This window comes from Telmatherina bonti, assembly GCF_933228915.1.
Source record: "Telmatherina bonti genome assembly, chromosome: 17".
NCBI classification, from domain to species: Eukaryota; Metazoa; Chordata; class Actinopteri; order Atheriniformes; family Telmatherinidae; genus Telmatherina; species Telmatherina bonti.
In genome coordinates, this window is record NC_136615.1 from 8,884,172 (window position 1) to 8,900,909 (window position 16,738).

A 16,738-nucleotide genomic window follows, 5' to 3' on the forward strand; every position below is an offset into this window, starting at 1 on the left:
AGGTCCTTAACACATTATAGATGTTAGACATGTGTGGGATGTTAGACATGTCTGCCGAATTTCGTAGCCTGAGATGAAAGTAGACGATCGGGCCCCTTGGGGCCCCCCCAAAAAGTGCTCCCCCCACAATACATTCTATAATGTGTTAAGGACCTACCAAATATTAATATTTACAGTTTTGGTGCACATCGCATGAATTTGTGCAAAGATATAAGCAAACCGTGTTTAATGGCGAGAAGTTTTTTTTCCAAGATGGCGGACACTCCGTTGCCATAGTAACAGGTTGTTGATTGAGTTTTTTGCTTGTCTAGGGTTGATACACATGTGTGCCGAATTTCGTAGCCCTAGGTCAAAGTACACGATCAGGCCCCTAGGGGCCCCCCCAAAATGTGCCCCCCCCCCACAATACATATTACAATGCATTAAGGACCTACCAAATCTGAATTATTGGAATTTTGGTTTCAATGGGATATATTTCTGCAAAGATATGAGTGAACCGTGTTTCATGGCGAGGAGGATTTTTTTCAAGATGGCGGACACACCGTTGCCATGGTAACAGGTTGTTAATTGAGTTTTTTGCTTGTCTAGGGTTGATACACATGTGTGCCGAATTTCGTAGCCCTAGGTCAAAGTAGACGATTGGGCCCCTAGGGGCCCCCCCAAAATGTGCCCCCCCCCCCACAATACATATTACAATGCGTGAAGGACCTACCAAATATGAATTATCAGAATTTTGGTTCCGATCGGATGTATTTCTGCGAAGATATGAGTGAACCGTGTTTCATGGCGAGAACGCTTTTTTCCATGGGTTGCCACGGTAACACGCTTTCTCCTATCAAAAAGATTTGAATAACTTTTGGTCCCCATCTTGTCACGAAGCTCCATGGCGAATGTGGAGCCAATAGCATGAATCGTCTCAGACTAGTTCGTTCAAATGCGATGCGCCCAAATTGACAAAAACGGGCAAAAAAATGGCGGCAAACGTCAAGATGGCGGACAGCCCGTTGCCATGAGAACAGGCGTTTCAATGACTTTTTTACTTGTCTTGATGTGATAGACATGTGTACCGAATTTCGTCGTCCTACGTTAAACTAAAAATTTTTTTCCCCATTCTAGAGGCCATTTTTGGCTTTTCTAGGGGGCGCCGTCGAGGCATTTTTTAATTGGCGTGCATACAAACGCCAAATTATCGAAATTTTCACCGGACGTGAGGTGTGTGCCAAGTTTCGCAACTTTTCACGGGGTCTAAGGGGGTCAAAGTTGAGGGAGTTGTGCTTAGAATGAGAATAATAAACATTTGGAAAACAATGGGGCCTTGCCATACTTCGTATGGCTCGGACCCTAATAAACATTTGGAAAACAATGGGGCCCTGCCATACTTCGTATGGCTCGGACCCTAATAAACATTTGGAAAACAATGGGGCCCTGCCATACTTCGTATGGCTCGGACCCTAATAAACATTTGGAAAACAATGGGGCCCTGCCATACTTCGTATGGCTCGGACCATAATAAACATTTGGAAAACAATGGGGCCCTGCCATACTTCGTATGGCTCGGACCATAATAAACATTTGGAAAACAATGGGGCCCTGCCATACTTCGTATGGCTCGGACCCTAATAAACATTTGGAAAACAATGGGGCCCTGCCATACTTCGTATGGCTCGGACCCTAATAAACATTTGGAAAACAATGGGGCCCTGCCATACTTCGTATGGCTCGGACCCTAATAAACATTTGGAAAACAATGGGGCCCTGCCATACTTCGTATGGCTCGGACCCTAATAAACATTTGGAAAACAATGGGGCCCTGCCATACTTCGTATGGCTCGGACCATAATAAACATTTGGAAAACAATGGGGCCCTGCCATACTTCGTATGGCTCGGACCATAATAAACATTTGGAAAACAATGGGGCCTTGCCATACTTCGTATGGCTCGGACCCTAATAAACATTTGGAAAACAATGGGGCCCTGCCATACTTCGTATGGCTCGGACCCTAATAAAAGGGGAAGCATTTAGAAATGTACAAATAATTTATTTTTTAACAAAAAAAAACCAAAAAAACGGTGGATCATTATATATTTTGTTCCAGTTAATAAAAACCAACAAAACACCTGAAAGTGGTAAAAAATCATTTTATCCTGTCTCACACCACCTGACACTGATTTCCAACAAATAATCCCCCCCCCCCCCCCCCCCCCCCCCCCCCCCCGGACGTGACATAAATGACCTGTCTTCCCTCACCGTTCTCACACTCATCAAAAAGCTAAATAACTGACTTTAAATAAAAGTCTTTCTGTGTAATCTAACCTAATATACTAAAATATAATATAAAAACTAACTTAACTTACGTAACAACCATTTTGCTTAAAAAAACAAAAAACCAGATAAATGGCCTTGACAACGGACGTCGGTGTCCTGACCTTCTCTGGCCAGCTGCTCTGTCCTCCCAACATGCAGACAGACTGCTGTCCACTAAGAGGAAACATAAGAAGAGTTTTAGATTGAGAAGATGTTGCTGGATGCGGCTCACCAGCCGGTTGTGTTGTCGTATTTTTCTGTTCACCAACCCACACACACACGGTTTGCTCCTGGTTTATTTCACACTGGAACGCTCATTTTAAGTGGTCTCATTCAATAAACACCAGTTTGTTCCTCCAGTTTGCAAACGTAAATGTTTCCATGTGTCAGTTCAGGCTTACAGGTCGTCTTTTTCCCGCAGCAAACCCTGGACAGCGGCCGGATTGGCATTGCAGCGCAGGCGCTCGGCATCGCTCAGGCGTCTCTGGACTGCGCCGCCGACTACGCCCACAAACGCACGGCGTTTGGGGCGCCCATCGGCAAGCTGCAGGCCATACAGGTAAAGCAGCCTGAATTTAAACCACAGATATGTTTAAATTTTATATTCCTACCCAGACAGTGACTCATCAGTGGTTTTGTGTGTGTTGTTTGAGTTTGTGCTTAAGTGTATAAGGGTTTTTTTTTTCTCTATCTCTTCGGACGGCGTCATCTAGCAGAGTTACATGACCTTTTTTCCCTCGATACCCCCCCCCCCCCCCCATCTCTGTTCTTATGTTATAAGGCAGCGCCGGTGAAAACAGGCCCACTGGGCTTTAGCTTGGTTCTGTATTCTTCTGTTGTCATTAATGTTACATGTCTGTATGTCAAACCTCGGACGAGCTGGCTTGAACTTTGAATTTCCCCCACAGGGATGAATAAAGTATCTTTGATTTGATTGATATGTTCATTATGTCAGTGTTACTCCTGCTGGTTTTTACTGGCTGACATGACTGGTCATGCAGACAGGAAGCAGTAAGACCTGCTGTGCAGTTGGAGCTTTATCATGATGCTTGGAGAGCCGGAGGTGGCATGTCGTCTTATCACTGCAAAAACTCAGCCTCAAAAAACAAGAAAAAAATGAGGTAAATGTTGCTTAAAATAAGATAAATTATCTGCCAATTGAACAAGAAAATTTGGCTTGTCAAGACTTCCCAAAACAAGTAAAAATACTCTTAAAACAAGAGGAATTCTCTGGCATAAAAACTAAGAATTACCTTTAAAAAATAAGCATATTTATTTATATTTATATATATTATAAATTTATATATTATATTTATATTTATACTTAATTTAAGATTTTTAATCTTGCTTAGATTTCAGTTTTTGCAGTGTACATGTCATTTCAGAGCCTCTAGGTTTTCTTTTTATTCACTTCATATCTTATAATAAAGATTTAATCCAAAATCTTTCTTGTTTATTATATTTAAATATCATTTTATTATTATCATCACAATGGTTTCTGGTTGTGAACGGTTTTACACACGCTAGCTATCTCTTAAATGCTTACAAAATACAGAGACTGTAAATAAAAAAAGTAAAGTGCCAGTGCTTCTGGAAAATACAAAAATGTGCTGAGAGGGGGAGGGGGGCTTTGATCGTGGCGGTGGATCATTTACGTCTATCAAACTCCCAGCTGCCTTTAGCTAGGAGCTAACCGAGCTAAACCGCTAACAGAGGGAGGCGGGCTAAAGTTATCAGTTACCTGTCAATCACATGGACACGCCCCTAATTATACAGCAGTTCAAGATTAAATAACATCTAAACAAATAAGAAATGTTTTGTGTTTTAACAGACATGGAGGATTTTCAGTATTAAGTTCAGTTTGTTTCTTTTGTCTTCCCATCATGCAGTTCAAGCTGGCCGACATGGCCGTGGCGATAGAAGGTGCCCGCCTGCTCACCTGGAAGGCTGCTCTTCTCCGAGATTCAAAGAAACCCTTTACGAAGGTACACGTTCGCCTCAGATTGAATGTTTTCAGGATGACAGACGTTAAACTCGACTCCTCTTTTCCTGCAGGAAGCAGCGATGGCCAAACTGGCAGCGTCTGAAGCCGCCACTTTCTGCTCACATCAGGTAAACAAACAAACAACGAGAAGAGCAGGATAACCTTCAAAAGATCCCTAAAAAACTGACACATTGGCTCCTAATGAGCAAAAATGTCTTCTGGTCAAAACTGCTTTAAAATCCATCCATATGTTGATATATTTATTTCCTCTTTGAGTACATTTTTAAAATGACTTCATCTTAAAATATAAATACATCAAATTATAAATTGTAATTTTTTAATGCTTTAAAGGCCAATTTGTTTATAAATTTCAAATTTTTCATGGTACAGTTGAGAAAACTAAAATATTTACCATAAATATATATTTCAGTATTAGTTTGTCGCTATTATTGTTAGTATTCGATCACTCATTGGTCCTGGTATGGGGTATGATTGGTATGATTGGTAGCAAAATTGATTTTCCTGCTTTTTAAATGATTTTTCTACAGTATTTAATTTTGTTAAAGAGACTCACACATTTGATCCTATTTGGAGAGAAATTAGTTTCTTTATTATCCTATCAAATAAGTTTGATTTAAAACCAAAAATTATTTTTGAGAGCAAAAAAAAAAAAGTGAGAATCAAACTTTTTTTTTTTTTTTGGGGATGGAAACAAATTAGGTTCCAATTAAAATATATATATATATTTGAGAAAGCATACTTGAAACAAAAATCATTTTTGGTTTCAAATCTAACTTATTTGATTGGATAATAAAGAAACAAATTTCTCCCAATAATCCTGAGGATAAAAATGTCACCTTTATAAAAACTGCTATAAAGTTCACTTTATAGCAGTTAATTAACATCTAATTAACATTAGATGTTAATGTTTTCGTATTTAATGTATTTAATGTTTTAAATAGATTAGTCTGAAAAAGCCTGAAAAAACGTTTTGAACGATTACAAAAAAACTTTTTTTAAATGAAAAAACTCAAAAATAGTTTTTACAAAATGCTCTGCCTGCTTTGGAAATGAAAATGTGGATATAAATCTGATTTAAAAAATATAAATAAATAAAAAGAACAATTCCAAATGTTACAAATGAAATGAAATCAGGTGTATCAGAAATGGCATCTACAATGGTTTTTAATTAAGTGTTTTCTTGTCCTTGGAATTAAACTTTTTAGTTCAACTTTGCCGTTTTAAGATAACTCAAGAAACTGAGATTGAGATTCTAAAATCATCTATAAAAATAGAATAAAATGAAAGAAAATCTCATGAGAAATGTCCGCTAAATTCAGTCAACACAGCTGAAAAGGCAAGAAAATGAAAATGCCTGATTTTAAACAACCGTCTCTGATGTTAAAATGTTCTCTTCAGGCCATCCAGATCCTGGGAGGGATGGGATTCGTGACGGACATGCCCGCTGAGCGGCACTACCGCGACGCTCGCATCACAGAGATCTACGAGGGAACCAGTGAGATCCAGAGACTGGTGATCGCCGGCCAGATACTGAAGGAATACCAGTTATAGATGCATTTTAATCTGCTCTATGGACATTTAACTCACATCTGTCATCAGAAAAAAGAACTTCATCATACCTCAGCTCATCAACAAATTGCAGTTTTACCTTTTTTTTTTATTTGTAACAAGCCTTTAAATCGACTCGGGGTCAGAGGTGAGATGATTTACATCACCAGGAACTCCACTGTCTCACATGATCAGAAAATTCAGGATTTAAACTCGCTTTAAATGACAAAAACTGACATCTGAGTTCAAGCTCAGGAAAAAACTTAAGAAAAACAGCTTTTTGTAAAATTATGCCTGTATAATCATTCAAGATAGGAAGAAAATCCTTAGAATGAAATGAAAAACAAAAAGAGAAAAGTGCCAGAGGTTCAACTTTCCTGTTCAGCACTCGCTAGCTGTATGTTTACTGATCTCTTCACAGATGCAGTACTGTTCAAAGGTCCTGGGTCATCTCATCAAGTTATCTGTTTTCATGTCAACATAAAACTGGCTCATCCCTTGAGTTAGGAGCCTTTTGGTGCCATTTGAGCCATTAGATCAGCATGAAGTGACTTAAACACCTGAAAATGGTCAGATAACGGTTAAAGACTGGACAGAAAATAGGTAAAAGGGACAGAAAATGTCTGAAGAAAACCTTTCAGAAAGTCTGGAGAACAACTGATTAAGGCCGGTAAACTATTACAGCATCGTTTGGTTGCTGAAAAGAGAAGTATGAAGCGACGAGAATCGAACAAGACTGTTGCACAGTAGCGTACGATTCAGATCTGGATCCGCCTGATTTATTTACACACACACACACACACACACATGCAAATGCCTGATGTGTTCTGTTAAAACAGTTGCATCAAAACAGATAGGAAATTATTTAAAAAATTTAATTGTTTGATTTAAATCGGGATGGATAGCTCTGGTCCTCCATGTGTTAGGAGTTTCCCTGCTGCAACACACCTGACACACATCAGACTTAATTATCAGGCATGTGCAAAGCTCGACGTCAAAATCTGCACAAGTCTGCTAATCGCACATTGATTTGAGTCAGGTGTGTTGCAGCAGGGAAACACTAGCAGGACTCGAGGCCGGTTTAGACTGACCTATAGGGCCCCCTGCTGGCCAGAATGAATCCTGCATGCTTACAGACTTTACTTTCTTTACAGCCTACATCATCGTGTGCCAACATGTGTCCAGCTTCGGTGGTAAATTATAAGAAAAACATGTTTAAGTGTTTTTTGTTTTTGTTGGTTTGGTTAAACTCTTTGTGCACTGCGGCCTCACAGTCTGTTTTCTGTTTGGGCTCGCCTTTTGGAGGATCCACCACCAGGGGGCGACATGGTGCCTTCATGTTGACTCAGTTTCACATCAGGGATCCTCAGTCCTGGTCCTCAGGGGGCCGGTGTCCTGCAGGTTTTCTAAGTGTCCCTGCTGAAACGCACCTGATTCAGATCAATGTGTGCAGAGCTTGTCTGAGTCAGGTGTGGACTCCAGCCTTCCACACTGTCTGATAGTGTGTTCGCTGCACTGTGGTCACACATCAGACTCCACACAATGTTCATGACTGCAGATCAGTTGTTGAGATTAGGACAATTTGGGGTTATGGAAAATTTTCGTAGACTTTTAGAGGCTATGTGATGAAATGGAGTGTGTCTGCTTCACACACCTTTTGTGCCTCAATATCTTGTACATATTTAATGTAATTTATTGTGTTCAGATGATAATAAAAACATGATTGCAATGCTGCTTCCGTAGAGAATTGATTGATTTTCTGCCTCGATGGCCACAGAAAATAATGTGTAAAAGAAAGTAAACTCTCCTTTAATCCTAAAGTTTCATGTATCAGGATATAATTGGAATCATCAGTTCTTCAACAGGTCTTAAAATTATGCAAATTTATCCTCAAATAAACAGGAACACAACATATTAGACTGTTATTTATTGGTTGAACTTAGTCATGTAGAAGAGTAAACAGAAGTACATTATCCATCGCTCTGGTTGGGGAGAAATTTCACTATTTTTTCCAGTGTTCTTGCAGTCAATTGATTTTTCTCCACAGGTCCCATCACAGCAATTCAGGTCTGAATTTTGATTTACTTTGACTTTACTGAATTAATACATTGATTCTTCTATTTTAAGTTCAATTAATTTAGTCACTGATGGGAAACTGTGTACAGACACACATCAGACATGGCTGTCCAGTGGAACGACCAATAAAATCCACAAAGGAAAAAAAAAAACTAAATGAACATTTAAAAGGAGAAAACAGCAAATGTCTTATGTAATTAAAAGTTGCTCAAGATAAAACCCTAAAAAGAAATAAAAAGACAAAAGATTTCACAAAATTGTCTAGCTGTTTAAAAATGCCATTGTAGGAGTTTTCCACTCTGAGATTCTGAAACCAGAGAAATTTACCATCTACTCAACGACTGCAAGGTGTCCAGTAGGACTGACAATATGCTTTTGTTTCGATTCCGATTTTGTTTGGGTGCCGATTCGATTTTAATTGTGATTCTCAGAATTCTTCGATATTGCTAAGTTTTTGTAGATTAAAAACAAAAATAATGTCTAAAACTTTTTTTTTGCTCATCATTTTTCTTGATTTCAATTGGGAAAAACAACAGAGTAGCCAGACCTTCATTCTGCTGCAATAATGCCCAAGCAGACAAGTTAAAAGATTAATTAACAACATAAAAATGACAAATTTTGTAATGGATTATTTTTTATTTATTTGGAAAAAAAAAGTTTTTTTTTAAACAAAAAAAAAAAAAAGTATTTTAAAATTGTGAAGCAAAAAAATCCAGATTTTCGATTTTTCAATTTGATTTTCCCACCCCTAGCGTCCAGGTGCTGCAGCACAAGCCCCCAACCATCATCCTACCACCACCGTGCTTGACAGTTGGAATGACGTGTTTGGATTTCTCAACAAGTATTGTGGTTTGTGGTTGACCTTGCAAACCTAAGTGGTGGGTTTTTCCCGCAACACTTCCAAACAACACACACTAAACGTGTTTTGTTTTGTTTTGTTTTTTACTAATTTTACTGTCATAACCTTTAACGTCAAACGTGCTAACTGAGGCCTGGGGATCAGCAGCTGCCCTGAATGTTTGCCTGCTTGTAAATCTTTCTGTAGGATGATGGACTCCAGGTAGTTTGGAAGTTTACCTAAAATCCTCTCCAGACTGATTTTTTAGGGATCATTGCGGATGTCTTTCCTCCTTGGCGTTGTGTTAACCTGGATGCTGCAGAACAAACAGAACCACGTTGCTACTGAGCCTTTTAAAGTCTAATGGAAGCAGAAAAGATGGATTTTTGAGGTTGTTTTACATCACCTGAAGACCTGGTGAAGACGTTTTTTATGTCTTTAAACATAAAACCTCAGATGTAAAAAGTTTCAGCTTCATTTTACTGTTTGTGATGAGATGAGCAGTTCGTCTCGTCTTGTCTTCGTGCCACTTATCCGGGGTCGGGTCGCGGGAGCAGCAGCCTAAGCAGGGAAGCCCAGACTTCCCTCTCCCCAGCCACATTTGCCAACTCTGCGGGGGGATCCCGAGGCGTTCCCAGGCCAGCTGAGAGATATAATCCCTCCAGCGTGTCCTGGGTCTTCCCCGGGGTCTCCTCCCAGAGGGACGTGCCTGGAACACCTCACCAGGGATGGAGCACTGCTTCCCCCTCCTCAGCCGCCGGATGGTGGACCAGAATCTCCTCGAAGCCGTCCGGAAGTCTTTCTCCATGGTCTCGCCGAACTCCTCCCATGCCTGAGTTTTTGCCTTGTCAACAGCCGAAGCTGCATGCCGCTTAGCCCGCCGGTACCCATCAGCTGCCTCCAGAGTCCCACAGGCCAAGAAGGCCCGATAGGACTCCTTCTTCAGCTTGACGGCATCCCTCACTGCTGGTGTCCACCAACTACCTTACAGCCACAGCTCCGGCTGGCCGCCTCAGCAATAGAGGCATGGAACACAGCCCATTCGGACTCAATGTCCCCCGCCTCACTCGGGACATGGTTGAAGCTCTGCTGAAGGTGGGAGTTGAACCTCGCTCTGACAGAGGACTCAGCCAGACGTTCCCAGCAGACCCTCACAACACGTTTGGGCCTGCCAGATCTGACCGGCTTCCTCCCCCAACATCTGAGCCAACTCACCACCAGGTGGTGATCAGTTGACAGCTCCGCCCCCCTCTTCACCCGAGTGTCCAAGGCATGTGGCCGCAGGTCTGACGATATGACTACAAAATCGATCATCGAACTGCGGCCCAGGGAATCCTGATACCAGGTGTACATATGGACACTCTTATGTTGGAACATGGTGTTCGTTATGGACAATCCATGACGAGCACAGAAGTCCAATAACAAAACACCATTTGGGTTCAGAGGGGGGGGACCATGCCTCCCAATCACTCCCCTCCAGGTCTCACTGTCATTGCCCACGTGAGCATTGAAGTCCCCCAGCAGAACTATGGAGTCCCCAGAAGGAGCACCCTCCAGCACTCCCTCCAAGGACTCCAGAAAGGGTGGGTACTCTGAACTGCTGTTCGGTGCATAAGCACAGACAACAGTCAGGACCCGTCCCCCCACCAGGAGGCGGAGGGGAACTACCCTTTCATCCACCGGGGTAAACCCCAACGTGCAGGCACCAAGCTGGGGGCTGGTGAGAATGCCCACACCTGCTCGGCGCCTCTCACCATGAGCAACTCCAGAGTGGAAGAAGGTCCAGCCCCTTTCGAGGGTACTGGTTCCAGAGCCCAAGCCATGCGTCGAGGTGAGTCCAACTATATCTAGCTGGAACCGCTCAACCTCGCGCACAAGCTCAGGCTCCTTCCCCACCAGAGAGGTGACATTCCACGTCCCTAGAGCCAGCTTCTGCAGCCGGGGATCGGACCGCCAGGGTCCCCGACCCCTGCTGCCGCCCAGCTCACATTGCACCCGACCCCCACGGCTCCTCCCGCAGATGGTGAGCCCACGGGAGGTGGGGCCCATGTAACCCTTTCGGGCTGAGCCCGACCGGGCCCCATGAGCGAAGGCCCGGCCACCAGACGCTCGCTCTCGTACCCCACCTCTAGGCCTGGCTCCAGAGGGGGGTCCCGGTAACCCGCGTCCGGGCAAGGGAACATTCAGGGCCGCGGAGACTGTTGATGTTTTTAAGAAGAGGCTCAAGACACACCTTTTTAGCTTAGCATTTAACTGAATTTTATTTTACTTTATCTACCTATCTTAATTTACTTCATTTATTAATTTATTTATTTTTAAACTGTTTTATTAGATTTCTTATTTTTAATACATTATTGTAAAGTCCTTCTATATATATATATATATATATATATATATATATATATATATATATATATATATATATATATGTATATGTATATATGTATATTTTCTTTTATTGTTGCTCTTATTTCTTACTGCTTCTTAAGGTTATTCATCTTCTGGTTTTAACTCCAGTGTTTTCCTTATGGGGATCCGGCACGCTGGGGGCCCTGCCTGTTTGGTCTGGGGGCTGTTGTCATGGCGACCGCTGCTGTTTGGGTGGCGCGGGGTCCAGCACTGCAGCTTCACGGCTGCGGGGTGGCCCCTTTGCTGCCTGGGAGTTGTGCGGTTGCTGTGGCAACGGCCCCTATGAGCATGCGGGGGACTGGCTCCTGGTGTGGATGGATCCCGAGGTATTGTCTCCTCACATCAGCACCAAGTCAGAATTTTTATCACTTACTGAATGTTTTTAGTTGTTTTATTAACCAGAATTCAGTTAAAGAGACAGTATTCAGGGAATGATGTTTTTCGGGGAATGTGGGGGGGTTCTTTGCTCTATGTCCTTGTGTGTGTGTGTGAGAGTGTGTGGAAAGATCTTGTGTCTATTGTTTTTAAATGCCTTTTTATCCACTGTTTGTTTTAATCCTTATGACTTGATTTTATCCTGCAAAGCACTTTGTGTTGCCCGTGGCATGAAAAGTGCGCAAGAAATAAAGTTTGATTTGATATGATTTGATTTATGCCCAGGTTTGTCGTCATCGTAGGGGTCGATGAGCCGTGCTTGGTCTGGTCCCTCCCCTAGACACCTGTTTGCCATCGGTGACCCTACCAGGGGTATAAAGCCCCCGACAACATAGCTGCTAGGATCTTCGGGACGCACAAACCCCTCCACCACGATAAGGGGACGGCTAATGGAGATGAGCAGTTCATTATATTAAATTTAACACTTAAATTTTCCCAGGACTACTTGAAATAATCCATCAGAAGGGGAGTTTTAGTCATTTGATTGGAGCCTTAAATGATTTCCAGTCTGTTGGATCTGATTGTGTTTTCTTTGTTCCAAACAAAAATGCACAAACAAACCAGCAACTCTAATGGCTCAGAATCCTCCTGTGTGTGTGTGTGTGAAGGCAAATCACAGCCCAGTTTGAATGAATCGTGTGTGTGTGTGTGTGTGTGTGTGCGCGCGTGCACATGAACGCTCTTCCACTCTGTTGGTTCACGTGAAGACTCTGATTGCTCGACGGCTCCAGATCTGAGCCAAACTTCCTGACGCTGGAGCTGCTGATTGTGCTGATCCTGCCGATAGCAGAGGATTGTTGGGGCAGGTCGAACTATTACCTGATTATTTTCACGTCATTTAATGCACCTTATTCATCTAATTAACTTCCTATTATTTCCAGACTATATGTAAAATAAATCCTTCATACATCACATTTCTCTTTAAACTTGATTACGATATTCTTTTTTACTATCAAACATAAAATCTGTCATGAAAATCTGCGAACAACTGATTTAACACTGATTGTTCAGACAATGATGGCAACCGAACTGTAATGTTGTTAAGCTTTTTCAGCTTCCTAAACAAACAGGTCAGTGTCTCATTTTGGATAATTACTGATAATAACTGTGATAAGTTATTTAACATTGTCTGATGTAGTTTTCTTAAACAACCACAACAGAAGACAAATTCTGAGGAGTAGATAAGATAGAATCGTTTCAGAAGAGTGAAATCATCGTCATCCAGCAGAGAAAATATCTAAGGAGATGCAGAAACTACTGAAGATGAGTTAAGAAGTATTATTAAACACTGGAAGAGCAGTGAAGCATCGTCTTCCAAGAAGAAATGTGGTCAGAAAAACATCCTGAATAAAGGTGATCATTTAAACTTACGGTGAAATCAGATGGAAGAAAAACAACAGTAGAACTCAGGACTGTATTTAGCTGTGAAAGTAAGAACATTTCCACATGAACAGTGTGAAGGAACTCAAAGAACTGAACAGCCTGAAGAAAACCACTGATCAGAGAGGAGAACCGGAGGAAAAAAAAAAAAGGCGTCAAAGTGCTGAGGAGCAAAAAGACTGGACTCTGGAGGAAGAAGGTCATGTTGTCTGATAAGTCCAGACTGAACCTGTTCCAGAGGGATGGAGCATCAGGGTAAGAAGAGAGGCAGATGAAGTGACGCAGACATGCATAGTGTCTCCTGTACAAGCCTGACGGGCCGTCTATGATCTGGAGTTGCTGCATAGTCAGGTGCAGGTTCAACAACATACCGAATCAGCAGGTTTCTTGATATTTTCTAACAATTATTTTAATTTTATTCTATTTTTTAATGTTCAGTCATTTTGTAACATTATCATAGATTCAGTCAGTGCTTGTCAAGTTTTATTTTTGTGTCTTATTTATTTAAATTGTGCTAATTGTTAATGTTTAATTAACAGTAGATATACATGATGATGTTTGTTATGGTGGGAGTCGCGTGAACGGATGTTTTTGTCGCCCTGTAAACTGTGCAAACTCCAGGAGGAATAGCTGCTGCTATGCAAAAGCTAATGCAGATCCTTCATAAACAAACAAACATGGCCATTTCTGGGATAACAATGCCAGGATTTATGGGGTTTGGATTGTGAAACAGTGGTTCAGAGAACAGGAAACATCATTTTCACACATTGAATGGCCTCCACAGAGTCCAGACCAGAACCACCTGGAGAACTTTTGATGCTGTGATCAGACTCTCGTCATCACGACAAGATGTTGGAAAAAATTAACGCAACACTGGATGGAAATGAACCTTGTGATATTGCAGAAGCTTATTTTAACGATGCTGCTTTAACCAAAGTGAAAGGTGTGTTTGACCTTTTTTTATTGGACAGATAGTGTCAGATGGAAACAAACAGCAGAAACACAAAGGTTTCAGCTGGATTTCAGATTCTCTTTCCAGAGGTGCCTCGGTAAATCCTTTACTTAGTAATGAAGGTTGGACACATGGTCATACAGCAAAAAACCCAGTTTATTTAGCTCTAAAATATGGCTATGATTGTCACAGAAACACGACAGCGAACTGGTGTGGGATAAATGAAAGCAAGGTGTTTAAACACAGGTGAACTGACAGGAAGCAGGTGAAGCAAATGAGCCAATCAAACAAGATGCATTAATGAACAGGAAGCAGAAAGCAACACAGAACAGAAGAAAAAACTTCAAAATAAAAGAGGAAACAGGCAGGACTTAAGACGACTAAATCTTATAAAGTTAAACACCGAAAACTTTCTTTTAATCTTTTATGTTCTATTGGAGATAAAATATGAGTTTGAGATTTTAAATTCATGTCAGTGAGTTTTTTAAATTACATTTCACACAATGTCTCAACTTCTAGGGATTAAAGGAAATAAATGATCCTAACAGAGGAATGTCGTCGCTGCCACATGAGGAGGTTCTTATTTCCACTGAAGAGCTGCAGAAACACCTCGTTTGGTGTCCAGGACTTTTCTGCCTTTACTGATTGAACTGACTTCTATTGGAAGTTTTATTTTAACATAGAGAATAAATAAAAACAGGAAAACAAAATGAATATCCAAAAAAGGAAAAAAAAGTTTTTGTCCACCCTCTTTCCCCATTAATAACCTCATGTGTTTTACTAAAAGACGTCCCCGTGACACACATTCATGCAGCTCCTCCACGTTTTATTCAATTAAGCATCTTTTTAGAGTTTTGTCTAATTTGTGGAATTAAAACAAGTTAGTTTCCATTTAATTTTGCTCACATAATAATTTTACAGATTTGGACTCTGCATAAATGATTTTATTTTACAGATTTTGCCTGTGTGGATTTTTCCCAGACTTGCTTAAAACCCACTAATTCCTGTTTAATCAGAGCATCTTAAACCTTATAAATGCCATTAAACACCAGAGCTCAGTAGAAAATATGAGAAAATACTCTAAAGAACATGAAAAGTCTTATTTGTTATAAATTTTTATCTGACAGATTAACATGCAGTTTTCACAAAATTTTATAAGTTTATCCACATAACTTAATCAAACAGAACTTATTAAACAGTGAAAACTTGCAATTTAAAATCTTTAATAAAATTCTTCTTATTAATTAATTGATTGATATAACTGACACTTATATTATGATGATTTTATAAGGACATAAAGAACAAATACAAACAGTTTAGTGCAGTTTTTTGTGTTTATTAGAATAAAATTCTCCAAAAAAAATAAGAAATACAAAACACTGTACACGTCCGTTCACATGCAAACCTTCTGCCTCGGTCTGACAGACTTCACTGAGGGAACAAAGCTGACAAGCTTCAGAATAAATCCACAGTGAAGCCTGCACAGAAACACGTCGACAAAACCCGCGTGGGCCTCTCTAACGCGCGCGCAGCTCAATTTGCTCCTGAGGTGCTGCAATGCTCAAAAACTGGATTAAGCTCCTTTATGAGCATCAATAAAAGCCAAACATTTACATTCTGTTCAGTGACAGTTGCACATATGGTTTTTTTTACAGACATGCGCGTGGGTGCGTGTGTTCACGAGCTTCAGATCCACCGGCGCGCGAACAGCGTCTGTGGAGACGCAAAAAATCCACAAAGCACGAGCCCAGTCTGGAGGCAGAGTCTCTGTTTAGACATAGTTCTTCTTGTCGAAGTCTCCGCTGGCTGTCAGCGCCTTGGTGGGCGCGTATTTGATGGGGTACGTGTCTCTGGCTGCGCGGGTGAGGGAGCAGCAGAGCAGCGCGCCCCCCAGCAGCAGCAGCGCCGTCGCGCCCCAGCCGGTGTAGATGGCCGCTCCGATCTCCCTCTTCCTGGCTGAAAGCACGTCCGGGTTGTGGAAGTCCGCGATGATGTTGTTGGCCATCCAGCAGAGCGGCACGAGCATGAAGAGCCCGCTGATGATGTAGATCACCGCGCCGGCTCTCACCACCGTCGCTTTCACGCGCTCATCCTTGATGCAGTTGGTGCACTGCGCTCCGGCCACCGTCACCGCCAGCGCCACGACGCCCAGCACGGCGGCGACGACCGTGAGCGCGCGGGCCGTCTGCAGGTCCTGCGTCAAGGCCAGCACCGAGTCGTGGAGTTTGCACTGCATCTGGCCCGTGCTTTGCACCACGCAGGACATCCACAGACCTTCCCAGAAGTTCTGAGCCACCATGATGTTGGCGTCGATGAACGCGCTCACCTTCCACATGGGCAGTCCGCACGCGACGACGACCAGCAGCGTGCCGGTGACGCACAGCGTCAAGCCCAGAAACTCCAAACACTCAGCAAACATGGCTCTGCTCCTCGGTGCTCTGCTAATGCGATGTGAAATGAGGTGTCCTCGCGCTGGTCTCCGCGCTCAGCTGTCTGATCGCCGACTCTGTGCGCTCCGCGCGCGGCTCCACGTTTGTCACAGAAAAACAGTCAAACTTTGAGCCAATCAGCGGCGAATGCGTTCTTAAGCCAGCCAATCACAGTGGTGGAATAGCATCCCCTCCCGCACAATTGCGTGGGAGTGTTAGCCAGTTAGAGCAGGAGCAGCGTGTGCGGTGCCTTCCTGTAATTCAGAGCAGGGCAGCTTCTGGCTCCACGAGGAAGCATAAATTTGACTTCTTTTTTTTTTTTTTTTTTTTTTTTTTGTGTTTTGTGTTTTAAGTGACTTT

The 16,738-nt window shown here is 42.1% G+C and overlaps 2 protein-coding genes across 2 annotated transcripts in view; one reads left to right on the plus strand and one right to left on the minus strand.

Moving 5' to 3' along the window:
- The window catches only part of acads (acyl-CoA dehydrogenase short chain), a 15,977-nt gene extending 8,395 nt beyond the window's left edge, over nucleotides 1–7,582 (plus strand). The window contains exons 7-10 of the mRNA XM_079256626.1: nucleotides 2,728–2,865; nucleotides 4,196–4,291; nucleotides 4,362–4,418; nucleotides 5,710–7,582. Of these exons, the coding sequence (XP_079112752.1) occupies nucleotides 2,728–2,865; nucleotides 4,196–4,291; nucleotides 4,362–4,418; nucleotides 5,710–5,862 (444 nt within the window). The 3' untranslated portion in view covers nucleotides 5,863–7,582. The remainder of the gene's footprint in view (nucleotides 1–2,727; nucleotides 2,866–4,195; nucleotides 4,292–4,361; nucleotides 4,419–5,709) is intronic.
- Nucleotides 7,583–15,333: 7,751 nt separating this feature from the next.
- On the minus strand, nucleotides 15,334–16,444 carry cldn5b (claudin 5b). The gene has a single exon (XM_079256630.1). It carries the CDS (start codon nucleotides 16,366–16,368, stop codon nucleotides 15,721–15,723), a length of 648 nt encoding a protein of 215 aa, XP_079112756.1. The 5' UTR covers nucleotides 16,369–16,444; the 3' UTR covers nucleotides 15,334–15,720.
- Between the last annotated feature and the right edge of the window lie 294 nt (nucleotides 16,445–16,738).

What these genes read in the sequence shown, in the direction of transcription:
- cldn5b (XM_079256630.1), bottom strand. Translation starts at nt 16,368, where the DNA reads ATGTTTGCTGAGTGTTTGGAGTTTCTGGGCTTGACGCTGTGCGTCACC.